General features: G+C 44.1%; 1 protein-coding gene across 1 annotated transcript in view; it reads right to left on the bottom strand.

Moving 5' to 3' along the window:
* LOC136735044 (tyrosine-protein phosphatase non-receptor type 14) overlaps positions 1 to 20,026 on the bottom strand; it is a 50,780-nt gene that overhangs the window by 5,636 nt on the left and 25,118 nt on the right. The window contains exons 3-15 of the mRNA XM_066698002.1: positions 17,358 to 17,527; positions 12,330 to 12,427; positions 12,026 to 12,093; positions 10,728 to 10,798; positions 10,511 to 10,598; positions 10,081 to 10,169; positions 9,503 to 9,590; positions 8,464 to 8,546; positions 7,625 to 7,682; positions 6,099 to 6,177; positions 3,995 to 5,541; positions 2,026 to 2,166; positions 317 to 535 (exon numbers count right to left, since the gene is read on the bottom strand). Coding sequence (XP_066554099.1) covers positions 317 to 535; positions 2,026 to 2,166; positions 3,995 to 5,541; positions 6,099 to 6,177; positions 7,625 to 7,682; positions 8,464 to 8,546; positions 9,503 to 9,590; positions 10,081 to 10,169; positions 10,511 to 10,598; positions 10,728 to 10,798; positions 12,026 to 12,093; positions 12,330 to 12,427; positions 17,358 to 17,527 — 2,799 coding nt within the window. The remainder of the gene's footprint in view (positions 1 to 316; positions 536 to 2,025; positions 2,167 to 3,994; positions 5,542 to 6,098; positions 6,178 to 7,624; positions 7,683 to 8,463; positions 8,547 to 9,502; positions 9,591 to 10,080; positions 10,170 to 10,510; positions 10,599 to 10,727; positions 10,799 to 12,025; positions 12,094 to 12,329; positions 12,428 to 17,357; positions 17,528 to 20,026) is intronic.

Genomic DNA, 20,026 nt, shown 5'->3' with positions numbered 1-20,026 from the left:
CAGGCAGTAAGAATGCAGAAACTCACACTGCGCTCAAGGAGCACAAACACGTCCGAAACACGTCTGCAACCAAGAATAGCGGACAGACTGAAAACACATTATCTGGCACAATCACAATCTCTTCATCTATTGTCAGGCCACGTCATGTCAATTTATATTATTTTTCTTGCAAGAAAAGAACAGCAGCAGCATCAGTTCTTGTCCACTCTGTGGATGGGGAGATTATGGTATCATATTATTATGCATTTGTCTACTTGTCTTAATTCAGCACCTGCCTAACCCTCCTAGTCTACCTGCCCATTCCCACCCAGCGCACCTTGATGTGAGAGGCGTTGATGTAGCCCGTGTTGTTCTCCTTGGTCGGCACCAGCTCCACCCGGTTGTCCTCGTAGGCCACCACATCCCGGAACCGGTTGCGCTCTGCGTTTTCCGGCAGGGTTGCCGTGGTGACGACACAGTCCACTTTCTTCTTGGGGATCTGCTCGTACTCCGTGAACACTCTCTCCTCATCCAGCCTCCGCTGCAGAACCTTACACTGTGGGGGGGATAAAAGACAGGAAGTACAAGTTCTTAAGATGCTTAGAATGTCCACTGACACGTGGGCACAGTTCTAAGAATGTCCACGAACTCCGATTGGTTGACTGAGTTCTCGTCTCTCTGCAAGCAGTCACAGCCTGTGGGGGTTTCTGAGGGCACAAACTTTTGGGAAGTTTTAAAATGCCAGACCTGGCAGGGAAATAGGGAACACGGCAGGGCAGCTCAGCCAAGCCATTCTCTATCTTTTTTTCTTAAATGAGGTGTTCAACTGACCTTCTATTTCAGGGACATCACAAATACTGAGGATGCACACATTCAGTTCTGGATCACAATACAAATATACATTACAGCAGCATCAGCCTACTGCAGACTTGTTTCAGTCTAACAGAAAAGCAGTGCAGCAGCAGCTATCAATGCTGACATCATTCAGTGCTGGTGGAGATGTTCAGCACCCCTAACAGGTTCATTCATCACAGACCTATCACAGTCCCAAGGTGTCGGTGAAATAGATAACCGAGGCAAGGCATGGCTCGTAAAGTAAGCAGGACAATGTGGTTTTGCAGATAAATGTACTTAAAACTGCCTCCCTTTGCTGGAGAAATGCAGCACTGTGGGTCAAGGGCCGCCCCTTGGCTGCTTGGATTACGCCAGTGATTCTGAACATAAAAAATGCTTGTATTTGATTAATAATAAAACAAGAAATTACAAATATCTGCTTACAGATAGGCAAGACAAAACTAAACTAAAAACAGGCCCACCGCAAACTAAAAATTCAACAATAATAATGCTACTGCTAATACAATTAAACCTGCTTAAAACAAAAATCACAGTTCTGTGCAAAAATATTTTATTTTAAATTTAAACTTCAAAAATCCCCTCAAGGAGACAGCAGGCCCAGAAAAGATACTGCCATGTTTGCATGCTTGACCAATAAAACACTCCTTGATAACCACATGAATACCATGCATTCCTGAAACTCAGAAACAGTCAAGGTGATGTAGAGGAGAAAACAAAAAAAGTCTGCTTAAATATCTGCGCCTATATAACGGGCAATTCCTTTCATAGAAATGCTTCTTCTGCAGCTTAAAACAAATGTGTTCATACTCTCAGATCCTTACTTTTTTAACTGCCCTTCATCGAGATGTATGGGGTTCGCGAGACTGAATCTAATATTCATGTAATGGTTAATGGTTTCCCTCCTGCAATTCTTTTCTCAACATGCCAGACTCCTTACAGCCACACTGCAGAGATTAATAAATAACATTTTAAATCCAGCATGTTCAAAGCCCAACTCATGGCAGTTTCTTTCCAAACTTTTGAAAACACAGTGCATCTATGAACAGGGGTGACATCTACAACAGCCATAAAAACATTCTGCTATTGAATTGTTAAACCTGAAAAATTTATAATATGCAACTTTAAAGAAGCGGAACGTTGGCACAAATAGCCAGAACTCTTCTAACGGAGACGCGGAACCCAAGGCCTTACCCTCTCGTCTGTTGTCACTTTGGAGGCTTCTTCCTGTTGGGTCTCTGGCAAGGGCATCCTTGCCACATACAGGCCATTCAGAGCTGCCATCATGAGCGGCCTCTTCAGGGAATCCATGGCCATCTTCTGCTTCTCCATGGTCTTCGGGGTAAAGAAGAGAGACATCTGAAATCACGGGCCACCACAGTGAAACGCAACGAGCCGCTCAGCCTGTTCTTCAAGCACCGCAGATCTGACTTCCACAACCAACGGCAGAGAAGTCTGTACACACAAGCAAGACTGGCACGCAAACCTCAGCTCCTCTAGAGTTGCCACCCTCGTCTGAGCTGTTTAGCGCATGAAACTCGAGTTTTTAATTCAGCGCTGACCCACTTCATCGGTGCAGGTGGGATTATGGAAGGTAATCTCTGCTAATTTTAAGTAGCCCTCCGAGAGTCTGCCAGAATGGATTTGCTCCTAATTGCTGCTGACACCGTTGTTAGTGCTAGAAAAGCACCCCCCCTGCCAAAACGTCCTGACTTTCAGTGACAGCCAAGCATTTCCTCACACCTAAGGCATATGGACTGTTAATTTTCACCTATTATCAGCAGAAAAGCATGCAAATATCCCAATTTACTCACAAAGGGAATCTCTCCAAAGACGACCATGTACCGGGGGTTATGTTAGGCATGTTTAAAGAGTTTCATTGTTCGCAGATACTTATTTTGAAGAGGCAGGTTGCTTCGACAGGGAGCATGTTACTCAAAAGACTAATAAAAAAAATGTATCTTTCTATTAATTGTAGTTATTTATATTAATCGCTGAGGGTCAAAATGATCTGTTCCGATGACAACTTTCAAGAACGTTAAATTCTCACAACTCCAACTAATCCCCCGGCTCAACACAGATCAGCACTAATCTTAGACAACCAGTGGTACCTGAGGTGTCATAGTCCAAGATTACTGATAATCAGAGTCTGTGACCCGATGGGTAACTTAATCTTTTCACTTACTAGGAAATCCTTTACAGATAAACATGACACATGACTGATTAGCATTTTAAAGAATGGAAGGACACACACACAATTGGTTTGTATGAAGATTGGTTTCAATTACCGAAAACGAGGCTGTCTGTTTAAAAGAGATAACTTGCTTTTGGAACTATCATTCGTTATTGCAAAAAAAGAAAAGAAAAAAAAAAGAAAATCCAAGCCTGCTAATAAAGGTTGCCACAATCATTTCAAGGCAATTTTTACTAAGATTCAATCATCTCCCCCTTTGGGAAGGGCTTGAGTTAGAACACAATAAACAATTCAATCAGAGCACGGGGCTGAGGCTAATCTGGGAGGGAAGGCCTCAGCCAGCAGAGAAGTCTGAGCCAGATTGGGCCATTCCCGGGGCACGGGAAGGACCACGGTGTTGGCAGACCAGGCCTCTCTCCCCCCAGGAGAGCTGCATCACCGAGGCACTGAGCACGTGTTGTTTTTACACCCCGGGTTTAAAACACTATTTAAGACACTATTTTGAGTTTGGTTTGAAAGCCGGACAATATTTTTATTTTTTCTTGCAGGATCCTGAGGCTCCAATTGACCTCAGTCAGCACAAAATCACCTCCAGGCCTTTCTACATCAAAAAGCCTCCAGAGAACGCCATTTTAATAACACAAGGCATACGTTTAAATAGTCAGTGGTTCTGTGGTTTTGTAACACACGAAAGACTGCATTTGAACTAATTTACTAATGAGGGTAAAGATCAGGTACTGAACTGAAGACCTTCCTGTTAATTCATGGTGGTAGAACTTCACTTTATGCCTAATAAATAAAAACATATTTAAAACCAATATTATTTTGACTCCAGATATTCAGATATACAGGAGCCCTGGAGGTCTTAAAATCAGGAATGGCTCCGTCTGTCTCAATGTCTTATTGCGGTCTCTTTGACTATCGAAATAACATCAACAGGGTTAATGAAACAAGACAAAGGGGACGTACCCTCTGCATGATCTCTCTCTCCACGATGCTGTCTTCTATCGAGAACATCTCCGAGACGGGCCTCTCCTTGACGGGCTCTTTCTTGACCCGCTCCTTCACACTGGTGAGGTCAGGCTCCGAGAGGGACGGCCCCAGGAGGGACCCATTGAGGGGGACCTGCTCGGAGCGGGACAGCGTGCCGACCTGACTGTGTCCGGCTCTGCTCTGCCTCGCCCTGGCAGCGGCTTCCTCCGGGGCTGGGGGGCCGGGAGGGCCCCTCTCGTGCCGCAGGGTGCCATTGCTGACGGACTTGCGGGGGCCGGGGTATTCCGGGGGGGGCTTGTTGGGGAGCTTGGCGAGGGCGGCCTGGAGCTGCGCGCTGATGTCATCGTTGAGCCCCGGTATCCGCACGTCATAGTCTGGCGTCTCTTCCTCCTCCTCCTCTTCCTCCTCCTCCTCCTCCTCCTCCTCCTCGCTGTCGCTGCTGTGGATCAGCATGGTGGCGTTAGACAGCGTCTTCTTGTGCCGGTACTGCTGGGGGGCGGCCGCGGCCTCCGGGCCCTTCTGCAGGGGCTCTTCCTGGGGCTGCGGCTGCACCTGCTCCCTCAGCGTGTTCCTGCGGGGCAGCGGAGCATTCAGCGTCTTCATGGCCATGGCCTCCATGCCGCGCACCATGCTGCTGATCACCTCCAGGCTGTGCCGCTTGTTGACTGCAGAGTGGTGCTTGGCGGCCGTGAGGGGCTCGCTGACCTCCTGCGGGGACTGGCGCACCACAGGGGAGCTGTCCAGCTGGAAGGTCTTGACAGAGAGCTGCACCTTGCGGGTCACCAGCTCAGGGCTGCTGCCACTGATGTACTTGTGCCGGTGACTGGCCAGGTCTGGGGTGCTGGTAGCCGGGCGGAAGCGGGGGTACGGGGGCGGTGGCCGGGAGAAGTGGTTCCTCAGCATGTGCGCCGTGCTGTAGCCCTGCCCTCCCCCCTGCTGCTTGGTGTTGGCCAGCTCGGGGGTGCTGACCGTGTGCGATATGGCGCTGGGGGAGGCCGCCTGGTTGGCTGGGGCTGAGCCGCCGGGGGCGTTGACCTGGGCGGAGGCCTGCACCGGTTTGCTGTAGCTAAGCGGTGGGCCATAGGGGCCGGGGTACTGCGCCCTCTCGCGCATTTCTGGCTGGCTATACACCATGCCCTCAGGCTGCCGGTACGCAAAGGTGTTGCTGATGTTGAGGTTGCGCAGCGACTGGCTGTGGCAGTCCATGGGCACCACGCCCCTCTTCTGGCGCATGACGGTCTCGTACTCTGGGGTGGGCCGGTACGAGGGCGGGATGATGGTGCTGTGCCGGTGGCTGGGGATGTAGTCCTGCCTCATGATGCCCTCGCTGCCTGGGATGCTGAGGCAGGAGGACATGGGCGACGCCTGCATGTAGCCCGAGTGGTTGAGGGAGTTCATGCTGGGGGTGCTATACACGCTGCCGTTGGGCACCGTGCCGTTCATGAAGCCATAGTCCACCGGACACCTGTCCAGGCTCGTCTGAGACTTGTAATACGGGTTGATGTCGTCAATGAATATGCTGTCTGGTGGGGGGGAGAAAAGAAGTTTAGTTTTGTCATTTCAGACCCAAAACAAGCAACACAGATTTTAGAACGGCTGCAAATTTCATGAACAAAGTAGTGATACACATCTGAGCTGCATGTAGTTATTCTAAAAACATTAATTTGAATTCAGTTTTCCTACGATCTATGACTCTGTGAAATAAAGTATTTATTTGTATTAATTTGGCAGACACTTTAATCCAGAGAGATTTACAAATTCTAGAGCCCATTAATACAGCCAAGTTTTTAACTGGAGCAATCTGCGTAAAGTTTCTTTCTCAAGAGCATAATAGCAGCGTCTCACCAGGGGTTTGGACCCACAACCCTTCAGTCACGAGTCCAAAGCACCAAGCGCTACCGCACACTGTTAACGTAATCAGGACAGAACAGAGTATTCGAAGGAGGAGCTGGTGAGGAGCAAGTGCTGAGCCCCTTTGGAAATAACACCCAAATACTGGGTACCTACATCAGAGTGATGCTAAGGGAGGAAGCCATTCCGACACAGTGGCTGAAGATACGGATTCAAAGGAGAGACATACCTTGAGAACTCTGTGTTTCTTGGTAATGTTCTCCATACTGGGAATGCATCGGCTGGAGGATGTACGATGGAGGCCTAGGCTGAAAGACAGAAAGAACATCATTTAAAATTAAACCTTTGCTTATGTCTTTTTTCCCCATTTTCATTTTGTTTCAACCGAAAAAATATTTGGCCACACGATTTAAAAAATCTCCAGCTTTCTCTCACTACCATCCTGCAGAAGACTGGAGCTGACAGTTTTGTATCGTGTCTCAATCTGAAATGCGTATTAAAAATAAATTGACAGTGCAAAGTACATTTCAAAAGCCATCTATCTGTTCTCCTGTCTTTGACATGGTCACTTGAAACTCATCCCCCTCTCGTCAGTCTTCTTCACACCCTACACCTCTAAAAAGCTCACAAAACCAAAATACAAATCTAAATGTTAGCTATGTATTAGGCAACCTCTGATATTGTATTAATGGAAAGAAAAGTAATTTGGGTACCAAATGAATATGCCTTTGGAACGCCTACAAGAAAAAGCATGTATGTTAAATCCAAACCAAAAATATCTTACAAAACATCCACTATCAACATATCCAAGTGCCAAGGACAAAATTACAGGGGTAGATAAATGCTTTCCAACCAAACAAGTTCAGGGTTTAAATTCATTGGTCACTATTTCACAAACGGAACAGTAAGAAAGTCTATCTGGAAACAACTAAAGGGTTAAAGAACACAAAAAACAACAATGTAACAAATTATCCACCAAAAGAGGATTGTGGGCCATGGCTGGGTTATAACTGGTTCTAAATACGGAACAATTGTTTCTCAGTGTTTGACCAGAAGAAGACAAAAAAAGTAGGAGGAAAGGCTAAATAACCGATTCCTTTGTCAACGCAGGACTTTGGCTGCCAACTGCAGGGTTGTTCAGGGTTGAATATCCCAAAGGAAATCCATGCACTGTAATTCACTCGTACCCTCAGGCTCCAAATGACGAGTCCTTAACCCTAAAAAGACTAGGGGCTGGACCACATCAAAACTTTGACTTACGCCTGTCAATCACAACCTGTTCCCCTGTCGCAGGAATACATTTTTGGCAGAATCCACTTTCTACTACTTATACATGTAAAGGTGATAGAGCAGACCAGGTGTTTTCAAACCAATCCTGGAGTACCCCCTGCCCTGCTGTTTCTTGTTCCAACCTAGGTCTTATTTAATTGAATGGTATGTTAAGTCAATTAAGGATTCAATTAAGCAATTAAGACCTCAGTTGGAACAAAAACCAGCAGGGCAAGGGGTACTCCAGGACCGGTTTGAAAACCAGACGTTTGTCATCTGCGATCCATACCTCAGTGGCAGACCACACCTGATAGTCACTGACAGTCACTGGGCAGCTTGCTTCTGTATCACTAGGAGTTAAACAATGCATCTTCGATTGGCTGAAGATTAAACACGTAGCTGCCCCCCCCTTCTCCGGGCTCTTGCTCGCTAATGCGATTGTGAGCAGGAAATATTCAGTCCTGGGACGAGCTGCGAGAGACATACCAGAGAGGAACGGCTCCATGTGGGTCTTCTCCTGATCTGTGCGGGGGAATGGGGCCGCCTGTGGAGACCAAAACAAACCGTCACACTGCCTTTTCTTAATAATAATAAAAATCATCATTATAATCATCATTAGAAAAAGGATAAGATAAGCCAAGGCAAGCAGGCAGGCAGATAGAGAAGATACAGGGATGGATAAGAGGTATTGCTCAGTCCACAGTGTAGCGCCACACACTGTAGCTGCACAGGGACATTGTGAGGAAAGCACAAAGAGGTTTTCTGATGGTTACCATTGTCACTACACTTCTGTTTATTTGAGGCTGTAACAAATTGTGGGAGCAGAATGGCTTCATGGCACCTTACATTATAAAGACCACTACTACAGCAATGATGTGTATTTGTTTATTTTCACTCTCTCTAAAGGGTTGGGTTCTTTTCTAGGTTGCAGCACAAGCGTTACCAAAACCAGTCAGTTCGAGTTGGTTTCTAACTGGTTTGCATATTTGCGTTTTTCTACAACACTATGTTTGTTCCAAAATTAAACCCTGAGGGGAACGGCGACAGGGAACGCGGTTAGCTGAGGGAAGGAAGTAAACACAAAAGAAAGTCTGCGGAAACTTTGGGAGGGGAAAGATTGAAAAGCGCAAAGCCCAAGCGCCATCATAGGAGCAACACAAAAATAAATAAGAAAAGCCATTTGGTCACTGATCACTGATATAAATCTTCCCACTGGACCCACTGAAAAAGATCCTGGAGTTTAGCAAGTGTTTCAGATAGGATGCAAATATACAGAGAGATTTATTTATATAGTGACAAAGGCCACTGCAATGATGGACACTCACTCTGTACATATTTTGTTCTGTTTGTAGAATTTGTGTCTGGCAGCAAACAGCCTGGAAATGTATTTGGCCATTTCCATGTCATCCTAGAAAGGAAACAAAAAAAACATGAAAAAAAACTCCCTGTGGCACTTTTTTTTTTTTTTTGCTGGACAATATCTTCAGGCAGGTTAAGTTTTCCTTCCCTCGCATTAAACCTATATCTTACACAGACATCTCCTTTTCTCATAAGCAGCAACATTTATCAAGGGGTAGTTGCTTTTGATGTTATTATTTTAGTTTTTTCAACCTCATTTTATTTTAGGGCCTCTCATTGACACCCTCCTTGGTTCTACTTTTGCCACGCTAGAGTCAACAGCAGAAACTTTAAGATTCCTAATTGTCTGAAAGGAATGTGGTCTCAGTGTCTTCTTGAATTATTAACAAATATTGAGCTACTTCTGCATTCCTCCCGAGGTGCACAGAACTCTAAAAAGCGATTAGAGGGCATTACTAACAATTACTATGACACATAAGTGACACCTGCTTGACAACAGTTCAAAAGGTTCTTACACTATTTCTTTCAAGCGGCTTACTATGATGACTCCCCCAAAGCAACATTCAGTCAAAACATGAACCGCAGGGACAAATTAACCAGATGCTGAAAATGGCATCACTCTGTATTTTTAAGACTTGAGTGTGGCTGTACAACACAGGAGTAGGTAAAGATGGAAGGACTAGGCGGCACATTTAAGCCAAAAAGTGGGATTTCCTCATACATATAAAGCTCTGGAAGTGACTGTTTTTATTGTTCAGACTTTTTTTCTAGGCTGATTTTAACAGTAAGTAAAAAGGAAAAAAAACTCTTTCATATTAGAAGACTGGCTGTAGAGGTTAACTGAACACTTTCCCCCTCACCACGCCGATTGTGAAACGCGTCTCCTGACAAAACCAGACTGAACAAAAGCCACCAATATGCTCCTCCCCCTCCCGAGTTTTCCCACAAGATTACAAGAGTCTCTAAACATGGGTTCGAGTCGGGCCCTCTAGACAAAACACTCACTGTGTGAAAGAGCACGGTCTCCTCTTTGTTTGCGAGCTCCACGGTGATGGCAGACTTGTTGTGCGTGATGTTGCCGACGTCATTCCACCTACAAGCACAGCACAGCAGTTTTTCCCATGCTTCCAGAAAGCCACATGTCCTTGAGAGCAGGACCCCAGTGACACAAGTAAGGCTCTCAGACAGGAATAACTTCTATAAAGGATCGGATCCTCTAGGGTGCTTCTCATGGTTTCATGAATGTGCGTACTAAGGGTAACTTCTGATCCCTGTTGTAGAAGAATAAATATTGGGATCTACAGGAAGTTTTGTTGATTCAATATATTTGTAGACTATGCCTGTTCTTCTGCATTGGTTTATGCTTTTACTGCGCACCTCACATTAATCTTTGGAGAGATCGGTTATCCTTTCCTTTTGGGGAATCTTCTAATCAGCCCATAGTCATGATTCACTTTGCAAGCAGCAGCCTAAGTCAAAGGGTAGGAACAACTCAACTGCTTCTCCTATCATCTTTAGTCTTAAGAGAGGCAGCAGTGAAAAACATTACTCTCAATATAGATGTGTGCCCCATGTGACTTTACCTGTACACAATGGTTGATCTCCCACTTCTGTGCTTGACAAACACTCCCATGAAGGAAACTCCAAGGTAAATGTCATTGGCCAAGTTATCCTATAGTGGGGAAAAATAAATAAATAAATAAAAGTCAAGAACATAAGCAAAGAACACAAGTTCACCCGGTTACAGTTTGCAAGAGAAATGTGTTGTTGGCAAATCGTGGAAACTATAGGCAGGGCTGCCTCACTGGCCAGAACGAAGGAAGAGGAAACGGGCAGGGGTGGCTATCAGTTTCAAAACAACACGGAAGCCAACTGAAATATAATAATTTTATTACAACAATCAATCAAACTTTAGAAGTCATACTCCAGAGAGAAGGATCAGCAATCTCCATGTGGGTACATCTGTGTGGATACCCAGGACACCCCAGGGTCCACAATAGGCCTGGTTCATACCTTGGCAGTAAAGCTTTCTTGCCCAAATCCCTCAAGCCTTTCCACTTCTCTAATGTAGAGGAGCTCGGCATCTGCAGGAGGCATCCGACTGCATGAGGGCAAATAGAAAATAATACATCAAAATGATGCACAAAAAGGTAACACCAGGTCTCAGTGTCAGTGTTGGAGCAGCGCAGTAGCAGAGGAACATAACAAGCATGACAATAAACTTCTTTACCAGTGACTCTTGTGTTCCTCGGCCACTTTCTGAGTCAGCTCTTCTAAAACTTCTTCATCTTGGGTCCATTTCTGAAACAAAAACACGAGAAATGTATAAAAGGCTCTACAGCCCCAACCCCTTTAACACAACCCGGCTCTGTATTTTGTACCTGACCTTAATTTAACAAACTTCAATTATATATTGTATATATTAGTATATTGCGCTTATTGTTATAGGTTTTGTGAAATGTGTGTATCTAGTGACTTATTTAGAGGGTAAGGGCATCTGCTGAGAGATGAAAAATGAAATCACTCCCCTCCCCCTCCCTCTCCCAGCACAGGGCCTCCTTGTTTGTTTCTGCAAGACAGGTATGCAAGGTCTGAGGCGAGATAATGAGAGACGGCAGAATTCGTGCCTGGAGGCAGAAACACACCTGTATGGCGCACTTGGAGCACAGGGCTGCTGCTCTTTACAGTGTACCCTTCTCACCTTCCTAGCATGAATTTAAGTCATAAGACACCTGAGATGTGCTGACAAAGCATTCTTAATATAAATATATTGTTTTTCCCCCCACCCAAAATTCATCTGTCCCTTTAATAAAAGTTTGCTTCTAGGAGGTATGCGTTCTGTTCTGTCTTTCATGTACAGAGAAGGCCAGACTGACGAATGACTGCTGTCCTTGAGTGTAGTCGATTAACTTTTGATGTAAATATTTTCAAATTCTTCCTTGTAAAAGAAAGACGTTAATACTCCACAAAATAAAAGGAAGGCACAGTATTAGTACACAAACCCCTGCAGCAGACAAGACAGACTAATAATCCCTTTTATCTTTTGTGTGTGTGTATAGTGAATACGCATTCAAACAACAGTCAAATGAACATCACATTAACATTTTATGGAAGAGAAAAGTGCACACAGTTTAAGGAATGGATAGACAATTAAGAAAATAACAGAAACCTATTTCAATAATATGCTGTGTGCGTATTCCTGCTCAAGGGCGTGATGTTGACACTGAATAGACAGCGCGTACATCAAGCTGAGCAGCGTTTTTGTACTGAGGAATATTCTGAACATCACAGCCGCAGAAAGCCAGGGGGCCGATGAGTTTGCAAACTAAGGCATTTGTTCAGAAAACCTACGAGAATCATTTTTTCCTTTACGACCTGTTTTTGTGAATGAGATAAGAGACAAAAGGTATATTGTGTAAAAGATCATTGGTTCACAATCTCAAAAACCCACATGTTGTAATTGATTAACACACTTCCTGTGTCACAAAAATGAAAACAAACCCTTTTAGGTCAGTTTGCGGTCCTTACCACTGGAAAGAGAACGTATTCCCTGAGGAAATCCTGCGACTGAAACTGGTTGAAGTCTCCAAAGTCAGCTGAGGGCAAAAAAAAAAAAAATGCAAGATTAAGTAAATAAAGATCAATTCACAGTTAATCATGGGTCAGTGAAACGGGACTTAAAAGCAAACAATGTTATTTTTCTTTTGTATGTTTTTTTTAAAGGACAGGCTCTTGACTGGTGTACAGATAAGTTCAGGTCTATGTTGAAATCTCCAGCTCTGGAGGAAGGAGACCAGTGGCTTTTGCCTACTCCCTCTGAGGCCCAGCCTACCTTGCACAGCGAGTCCAGCAAGCCTGATGCCCTGCTCAACGGTGCACGGTAGCCTCCCGTCCAGGACTTCCTTCTTCACCTGGAGGTAATACTGATATCTACAGAAGCACAAATGCACACAGGGTTACTAACAAAGACAGAGAGAAAATGTGGGTGTGTCTTCCCAATAGCAAGGGCTCTGTAAACTGCTGCTAACATTAGCCTGTTCTCAATCACAGAAAGTGGGATTGTGGAAAAATATAATGGAAAATCAAGAAACTCTGTTCAGAAGTGTACAGTGGATCATCCTTGTTTGTTTTTGCGTTTTACTTTCTGTGAGCTGCTCCCCCGAAACTCTCCTTGTTCACATGGCAGCTGTTCTCATCAGTAAAAAACAACAAAGGTGTAATTTACAGAGTCAATTTGGGAGCTTTGTGGATCCACCTGATCTTGAAGGAAAATCTCCCTATTAATGACAACGTTTAGTCCTTAAATCACTTAAACCCAGCAGGATTGTGTTGAGTCATATGCCCTCAACAGCCTCCGTTTATTGTCGTGACTCAAAAAAACGCCCCGCGCTGTGTGTCTGACATAGCCGGCAGTATTTGTACTGGACAAGAGGTGGAGAGGTATCAATTGTCTTTGAATGCCTCTTAGAAATGGTATGAAACCAGATCTGGAACAAGCGTTAAATACAGACAAAGATCAAAGGTTACAACTGATTGGGGGGAGTTATATAAAAATCTTTATGGGATTCTGCTGTGGAGATATCACACACGTCCAGGACTCATCAGGAACAACAAACAGAAAAATGTAAATAAATAACTAGATAAATAAAAACCCAAAGTTGGTACAAAATGACACTGTGCATGTACATTACCCTGACGCACTCCCATGTATCAGAAGCCGCCCTCCGACCACAGCTTGAATCAGAGATTCAGAAGAACACATGTATGCGACTCAAACTGTCATTCATATCTTATTTGTGGAGCTCATAAATCCTTCTCCTTCTGGCTGTGCTCTGAGATCTCAATACTGAGTACCTGTACAGTACCTGAGTACCAGAGATAAGATAAGCGGGACACAGAACTTGTAGACATCAGCTTTAAAAACATTGTTTAGGGATTTCCCTCCCAATTTCACCTGGATTCAACTGAAGATAGTGGCTTCCTCGGACAAAGATGGTGTATCAATAGGAACCCATAAAAAGATGAGAATATCAATAGGAAACCGTGAGAAACCGTAAGGAAATATCATATTGAACTTTTTGTTGTTGCAATTTTTAAAATATATATATTTCTATGAATGTCTATTTGTCAGAAAGCCACTCCAAGAATGAAAAGTTACTCAAATGAAAAACTGCATCGTAAACAACTCTGTCATGTGGCCTGTGTTTTAAAGGTTGATGCTAGACACACACATACACACTTTAATAAGGTTTAGGTACTTTGGGCTTAACGCCATCAATAGTAATTTAATAATAAAATGGTTTGAAAATAGCCCTTAGAAATTCAATACAAATAAACCATACAAATGCAGAGGGCTGGGTCATAGTGGTCACTAAATAAAGAAGCGCATTCAATCACAATGTAACGGTTTTCAGTCACTTGACAGATTTATTGCGTTCTGTATTAACGCCCTGTGTTCTTTTAATTGTTCCCCATTCCCAGCACGCAACACCCGATTCCGCCAAAAGGACCTGACTGAGACCTGGAGCCGATTATGTTAAAAAGTGTGAGAAGTTCTTTGTTTTTAAATCAGCGGGGTGTGTAAAAGGGACCATCTGTACAGCCGTAGGAGTAGAGCCCAGATAACGTGCCTGAACAAAGCAGCAATGTCAAGGGTATCCGATTAAACAGCGGATGGCCACAGGTGGCAAACACACGGAAGAATTTGGAAATGTGTGTGAATGTAAACATACAAGACAGAGGTACATAGAAATGTGTTAAATTGAGCCCCCTTGACAAAGAGGTAATATGTATGCAACACACACACACACACACACACACACACACAGGCGTCAAGAATCCAAGTGTTTCAATTGTAAGCGGTACATTAATACAGCAACAAGCAACAGGAAAGGAATTTTCTCTGGACGGCGTTCAAAACTAGACAGGCAGCAAGTGTCTGTCTGCAATTTCTAAACAGCATTTATTCAGCGATAAGGAGCAGCTCCAGACACCCAGCCACAGAAGACCCGAAGCCAATACTCTTTCAAATTACAAAAGCATGTTAAAGGGGCAGAGAAAATATTTAGTTCATCACGATGCTATATATCCTATACGGCGTGGTACTCAACTGTGGGTTCATGGGCCTTTTAATGCCTGCTAGCGTGCTGTCTGGAGCACGAGTCAGCGTACCTCGAGACTCAGCAACGCAGATATAATTACCCTGCATTCCAGGACAATCCGCCTGCGGTGTCCGCTTGTACTGCTCCTCCGTGTGGCGGGCACAGACTTGATACCCACGAAAACAGAGCATAACAAACAAACAGCCTGACAGAATGTGTCTGACAACCGCAAACCACAGGCATGCGGTGCCAGTGCTGAACTGGCTGTTAAAGACCGGAGCCGAAATGCAGCAGCACTGAAAACAAACAAACAAACCAAGACTTCCATTTGGCTTTTGTTTCTCAGTTAATATCAACATCCTACACTGTTATGGAAACCTCAGATCACAAAGCGTTTTGGAGAAGTGTGAGGAACACGAGAATAATTAAGAATGCTCAGCATTCTTAAAATACAGGGCAAAATAAATACAATTATAAATATTCTGAAGTAGGCGGTACAAATTTGTTGAGAAATGAAACAGTGGTAGGCCCTACATCTCCTTCAGCACTTCAGACACAATTAAAAGCTCATTAAAAGTTTATTTTTACTGCTCCTACAGATGGTAGGCCAAGCTCATCAATCAAGAATTGTTTTTTTCTGAATTTGTTGTAACAAAGAGAAAGCCATGTCTGAAAACAAACAAACAAATCAACAAACTCTGAAAAGGAGATCACTGGTAACTGAGTCCTTAACGAACAGTATTTCTTGAAAGAAATCACAGAGAAGCGCAGTTTCAGAGTGTGAATATTTTCAGATTACAACTGTTTAAAGCCCCGCATGGATGATATTGCTGAGCTGTCCTTTGTTTTCACATCTCCGAATTCTGTGCAAATCACAGGCCGCGGCGCGTGTCTGTACCTGCACACAGTGTCGTGTACAGACCTGCAGGCAGGCATGTTGCTCACTGCGCATTCCTTCAACGGTAACACAGGCGGCATGCCGACTAAATCTCGGGTCGATTTCAAAGAGTCTTAAAAAAAAAAAAAAAAAATAAAGTGGGGAAAAAGAAGGAAAAAGGAATAGATGAAAGACAACAGCCCAAAGTGGAAAAAAAAAAAACACGGGAAAAAAAAAAAAAAAAACTAAAGTTGGCTTCTGGTGCAGGCTGCAAGCTGATACTTTTTTTTTTTTTGGTAAGTTCTATTTGAGGAATTACTCTCTAGCAAATGACTGGGATCAGGCCTTGTGTAATTTACCAGACTTGTTTTTTTTGACAACCTATAATTGGATTAATTGTAATCAGAGCCATGGATTGACAATTATAATAAGTGGCCCTGTATACACTTTCATACATCACACATTTGTACATGAATCGATACCTTCAACTCTTATTTAGAATCTTCTTTTATTTTTTGCCATGCACTACCGATAGATTTGAAGACAAGTGCAAAATGGATTTCACAAAAAAGCTTCCACTTCTCCCTCTAAGAATTGTGTGTTACAGACCCTGGTTTGCCCTGGTCTTTTCTGGTCTCTAAGAGGCCAGGAGGATTTGTTTTATTGAGTTTCTCTCCTTTGTCTGAGCTGAGCCGAGACGGTGGACTGGCACTGGAGGGAGCCGAGATAGGAGAGAGAAGGAAAGGCTATAACACTTCAGCACACAGGAATTTTGCATCCTCCTACACTGAGGCTGGAGCCAGACATTCTTCTGAGATTTCCAACCGCACAAGGGCCTCTAAACAAACGCCTCTTTTAAACTCCCGGCACAGCGCTCCCGATTGTCCTCCCACCGCCATGCCACTCTCGGTCCCGCGCTCGCTGGCAGGAGCAGGAATTCCAGGAATATTTGCCAAGATGCACCTGAGGATGCCAGCGACTTTCTTTTCCTTAAAAGCCGGCTGTCTATTCTGTGGATCCGTTTTGTTACTTAACTTTTAACTTTTTATTTTTATTAAGGCAACATGTTGTTATCTACAGACGAGAAGGCTACAAGAGCAGCAGGCATATGAGAGACCATCCATCCATCCACCCTTATGAAACCCAATATGGGGCCATAACGCCACCAGGGTTGGACTTATTCAAAACAGTGACCCACCTGACAATCGCAAAGTACAAAACCTGTACTTGATAGCCAGCGGATATTTTTTATGAGCAGAAGAAAGAAGCATCCAAAAAAGAAAGCAAGCCGCCACCGAGTAACGGTTTGTAGTTTTCTATTTATTGTTTTGGGCTCAACGTTTAAGAATAGTCAGTCCAGTTCCACCCCTGTCTAACCCCTCCAGGCCTTATTGCAAGGAAGGAGGGCAAAGAGAAGAAAGAAAATTTAAATGGCACATTCTGCATCTTTTAGAGCCATTTCATAGGTGTACAACAAACATAAATTTTTGACCTGGGCTACAAATACCATTTTCTATTATCAAGCGGTCACCCCATACCCATATGAGGTGCCTCGCTTTTCACACAGATAATGAAAAGTTATTTAAACAAATAAGGATTATATTTAAAAGGGGGAGGGTATACATATTTCTCTTCGCTAGATCCATGGATTCATTTGCTAGATTTGTATCTTTTTACAGTTTGTCACACATACCGGAAAAAAGAGGTTGTTAATATTATAAACAAATATATGGGAGTGTAATGCACTGAAAAACAAAGCACAGGAACCCAGCACTGTAAAGTAAATCAAGATAAAGCCCAGACTAGCTCACCACAGTACCCTTGCTTTATTTATGCAGGGTTCATGAAGTCACGATCAAAGGGTTTTAATTGAACGACGTACCTCGTGACCTCCTGCTCGAGTCGGGAAACGTTCGGCACATAAAGCATCACGCCGAAGAAAAGCAGGGGCTCGTTACCAAATTTGTCCACCTGCTTCTTCAGGGGTTTCTCCAACTCCACCCATCGCTGGAGCTGGGATTTGCTGTGGAACCACAGACCAAAATAGTTTGTCTGAAAAAAAAAAAAACAAAGCAACACATTAAAATGACATAACCAAGTGAGGAAGAAAAAAAAAGGTGAGCAGTAAGGTTTGATTAAGAACTGGACTGGGCATTCCAAAACTGGGCAGCAAAAAAAAATTACTACTACCAATAATAATATTAAGAATATATATCATATATACACCGATCAGCCATAACATTATGACCACTGACAGGTGAAGTGAATAACACTGATAATCTCGTTATCATGGCACCTGTCAGTGGGTGGGATATATTAGGCAGTAAGTGAACATTTTGTCCTCAAAATTGAGGTGTCAGAAGCAGGAAAAATGGGCAGCGTAAGGATCTGAGCGACTTTGACAAGGGCCACATTGTGATGGCTAGACGACTGGGTCAGAGCATCTCCAAAACTGCAGCTCTTGTGGGGTGTTCCCGGTCTGCAGTGGTCAGTACCTATCAAAAGTGGTCCAAGGAAGGAAAAGCGGTGAACCGGCGACAGGGTCATGGGCGGCCAAGGCTCATTGATGCACGTGGGGAGCGAAGGCTGGACCGTGTGGTCCGATCCAACAGACGAGCTACTGTAGCTCAAATTGCTGAAAAAGTGAATGCTGGTTCTGATAGAAAGGTGTCAGAACACACAGTGCATCGCAGTTTGTTGCGTATGGGGCTGCGTAGCCGCAGACCAGTCAGGGTGCCCATGCTGACCCCTGTCCACTGCCGAAAGCGCCTACAATGGGCACGTGAGCATCAGAACTGGACCACGGAGCAATGGAAGAAGGTGGCCTGGTCTGATGAATCACGAGTTCAAGGTGTTGACTTGAAATTCCCCAGATCTCAATCCAATCGAGCATCTGTGGGATGTGCTGGACAAACAAGTCCCATCCATGGAGGCCCCACCTCGCAACTTACAGGACTTAAAGGATCTGCTGCTAACGTCTTGGTGCCAGATACCACAGCACACCTTCAGAGGTCTAGTGCAGTCCATGCCTCGACGGGTCAGGGCTGTTTTGGCGGCAAAAGGGGGACCTACACAATATTAGGCAGGTGGTCATAATGTTATGGCTGGTCGGTATACACTCACCTAAAGGATTATTAGGAACACCATACTAATACTGTGTTTGACCCCCTTTCGCCTTCAGAACTGCCTTAATGCATTTAAACGATGCCCAATTGGCACTAAGGGGCCTAAAGTGTGCCAAGAAAACATCCCCCACACCATTACACCACCACCACCAGCCTGCACAGTGGTAACAAGGCACGATGGATCCATGTTCTCATTCTGTTTACGCCAAATTCTGACTCTACCATCTGAATGTCTCAACAGAAATCGAGACTCATCAGACCAGGCAACATTTTTCCAGTCTTCAACTGTCCAATTTTGGTGAGCTTGTGCAAATTGTAGCCTCTTTTTCCTATTTGTAGTGGAGATGAGTGGTACCCGGTGGGGTCTTCTGCTGTTGTAGCCCATCCGCCTCAAGGTTGTACGTGTTGTGGCTTCACAAATGCTTTGCTGCATACCTCGGTTGTAACGAGTGGTTATTTCAGTCAAAGTTGCTCTTCTATCAGCTTGAATCAGTCGGCCCATTCTCCTCTGACCTCTAGCATCAACAAGGCATTTTCGCCCACAGGACTGCCACATACTGGATGTTTTTCCCTTTTCACACCATTCTTTGTAAACCCTAGAAATGGTTGTGCGTGAAAATCCCAGTAACTGAGCAGATTGTGAAATACTCAGACCGGCCCGTCTGGCACCAACAACCATGCCACGCTCAAAATGGCTTAAATCACCTTTCTTTCCCATTCAGACATTCAGTTTGGAGTTCAGGAGATTGTCTTGACCAGGACCACACCCCTAAATGCATTGAAGCAACTGCCATGTGATTGGTTGGTTAGATAATTGCATTAATGAGAAATTGAACAGGTGTTCCTAATAATCCTTTAGGTGAGTGTATATATATACACACACACACACATACACACTTTTTTTTTTTTTTTTTTTTTTTTTTAAATATAATAAATCTCCACACAAAAAATGCTTTAGCTGGTCTTCAGCTGAAAGCCAGGTATTCTGTGAGTGCCCTCCCCCACTAGAGGAATAAATACATTTTCCAGACTCGCCCCCCCATATGTCAATTGCATGTTTTCGTTTTTTAGATTCCACAAGTGGCTTTATGCACAGATGGTAATTATAGCAGATTTTTTTCAAATATATAGGTTTTAATTCAAATACTGCTCATCGCTAACTCCCACATTTCATACTAGGCCCATACAAATCTACATTCAGTTGAACTGAGTCAGTAGGAAAGCAAAGCTAAGCAAGACAGTCAATGTTTAGAGTGACGCAACCAGGCCACTCCTCAAGGTGCTGTAACCAATGGTAAAATGCTGCTACACACGTTTCTGGGATTTAATTATTTCACTTCAACAAAAACGTATTTAATAGTTTTGATAATTTTCCCTTCCCTTCCCAGCCTCAGCAATCTAGTGATTTATTTAGCTGCAGAATCAA

Source organism: Amia ocellicauda, chromosome 1, assembly GCF_036373705.1.
Source record: "Amia ocellicauda isolate fAmiCal2 chromosome 1, fAmiCal2.hap1, whole genome shotgun sequence".
NCBI lineage: Eukaryota > Metazoa > Chordata > Actinopteri > Amiiformes > Amiidae > Amia > Amia ocellicauda.
This window is presented reverse-complemented; position numbering and strand designations above follow the sequence as displayed.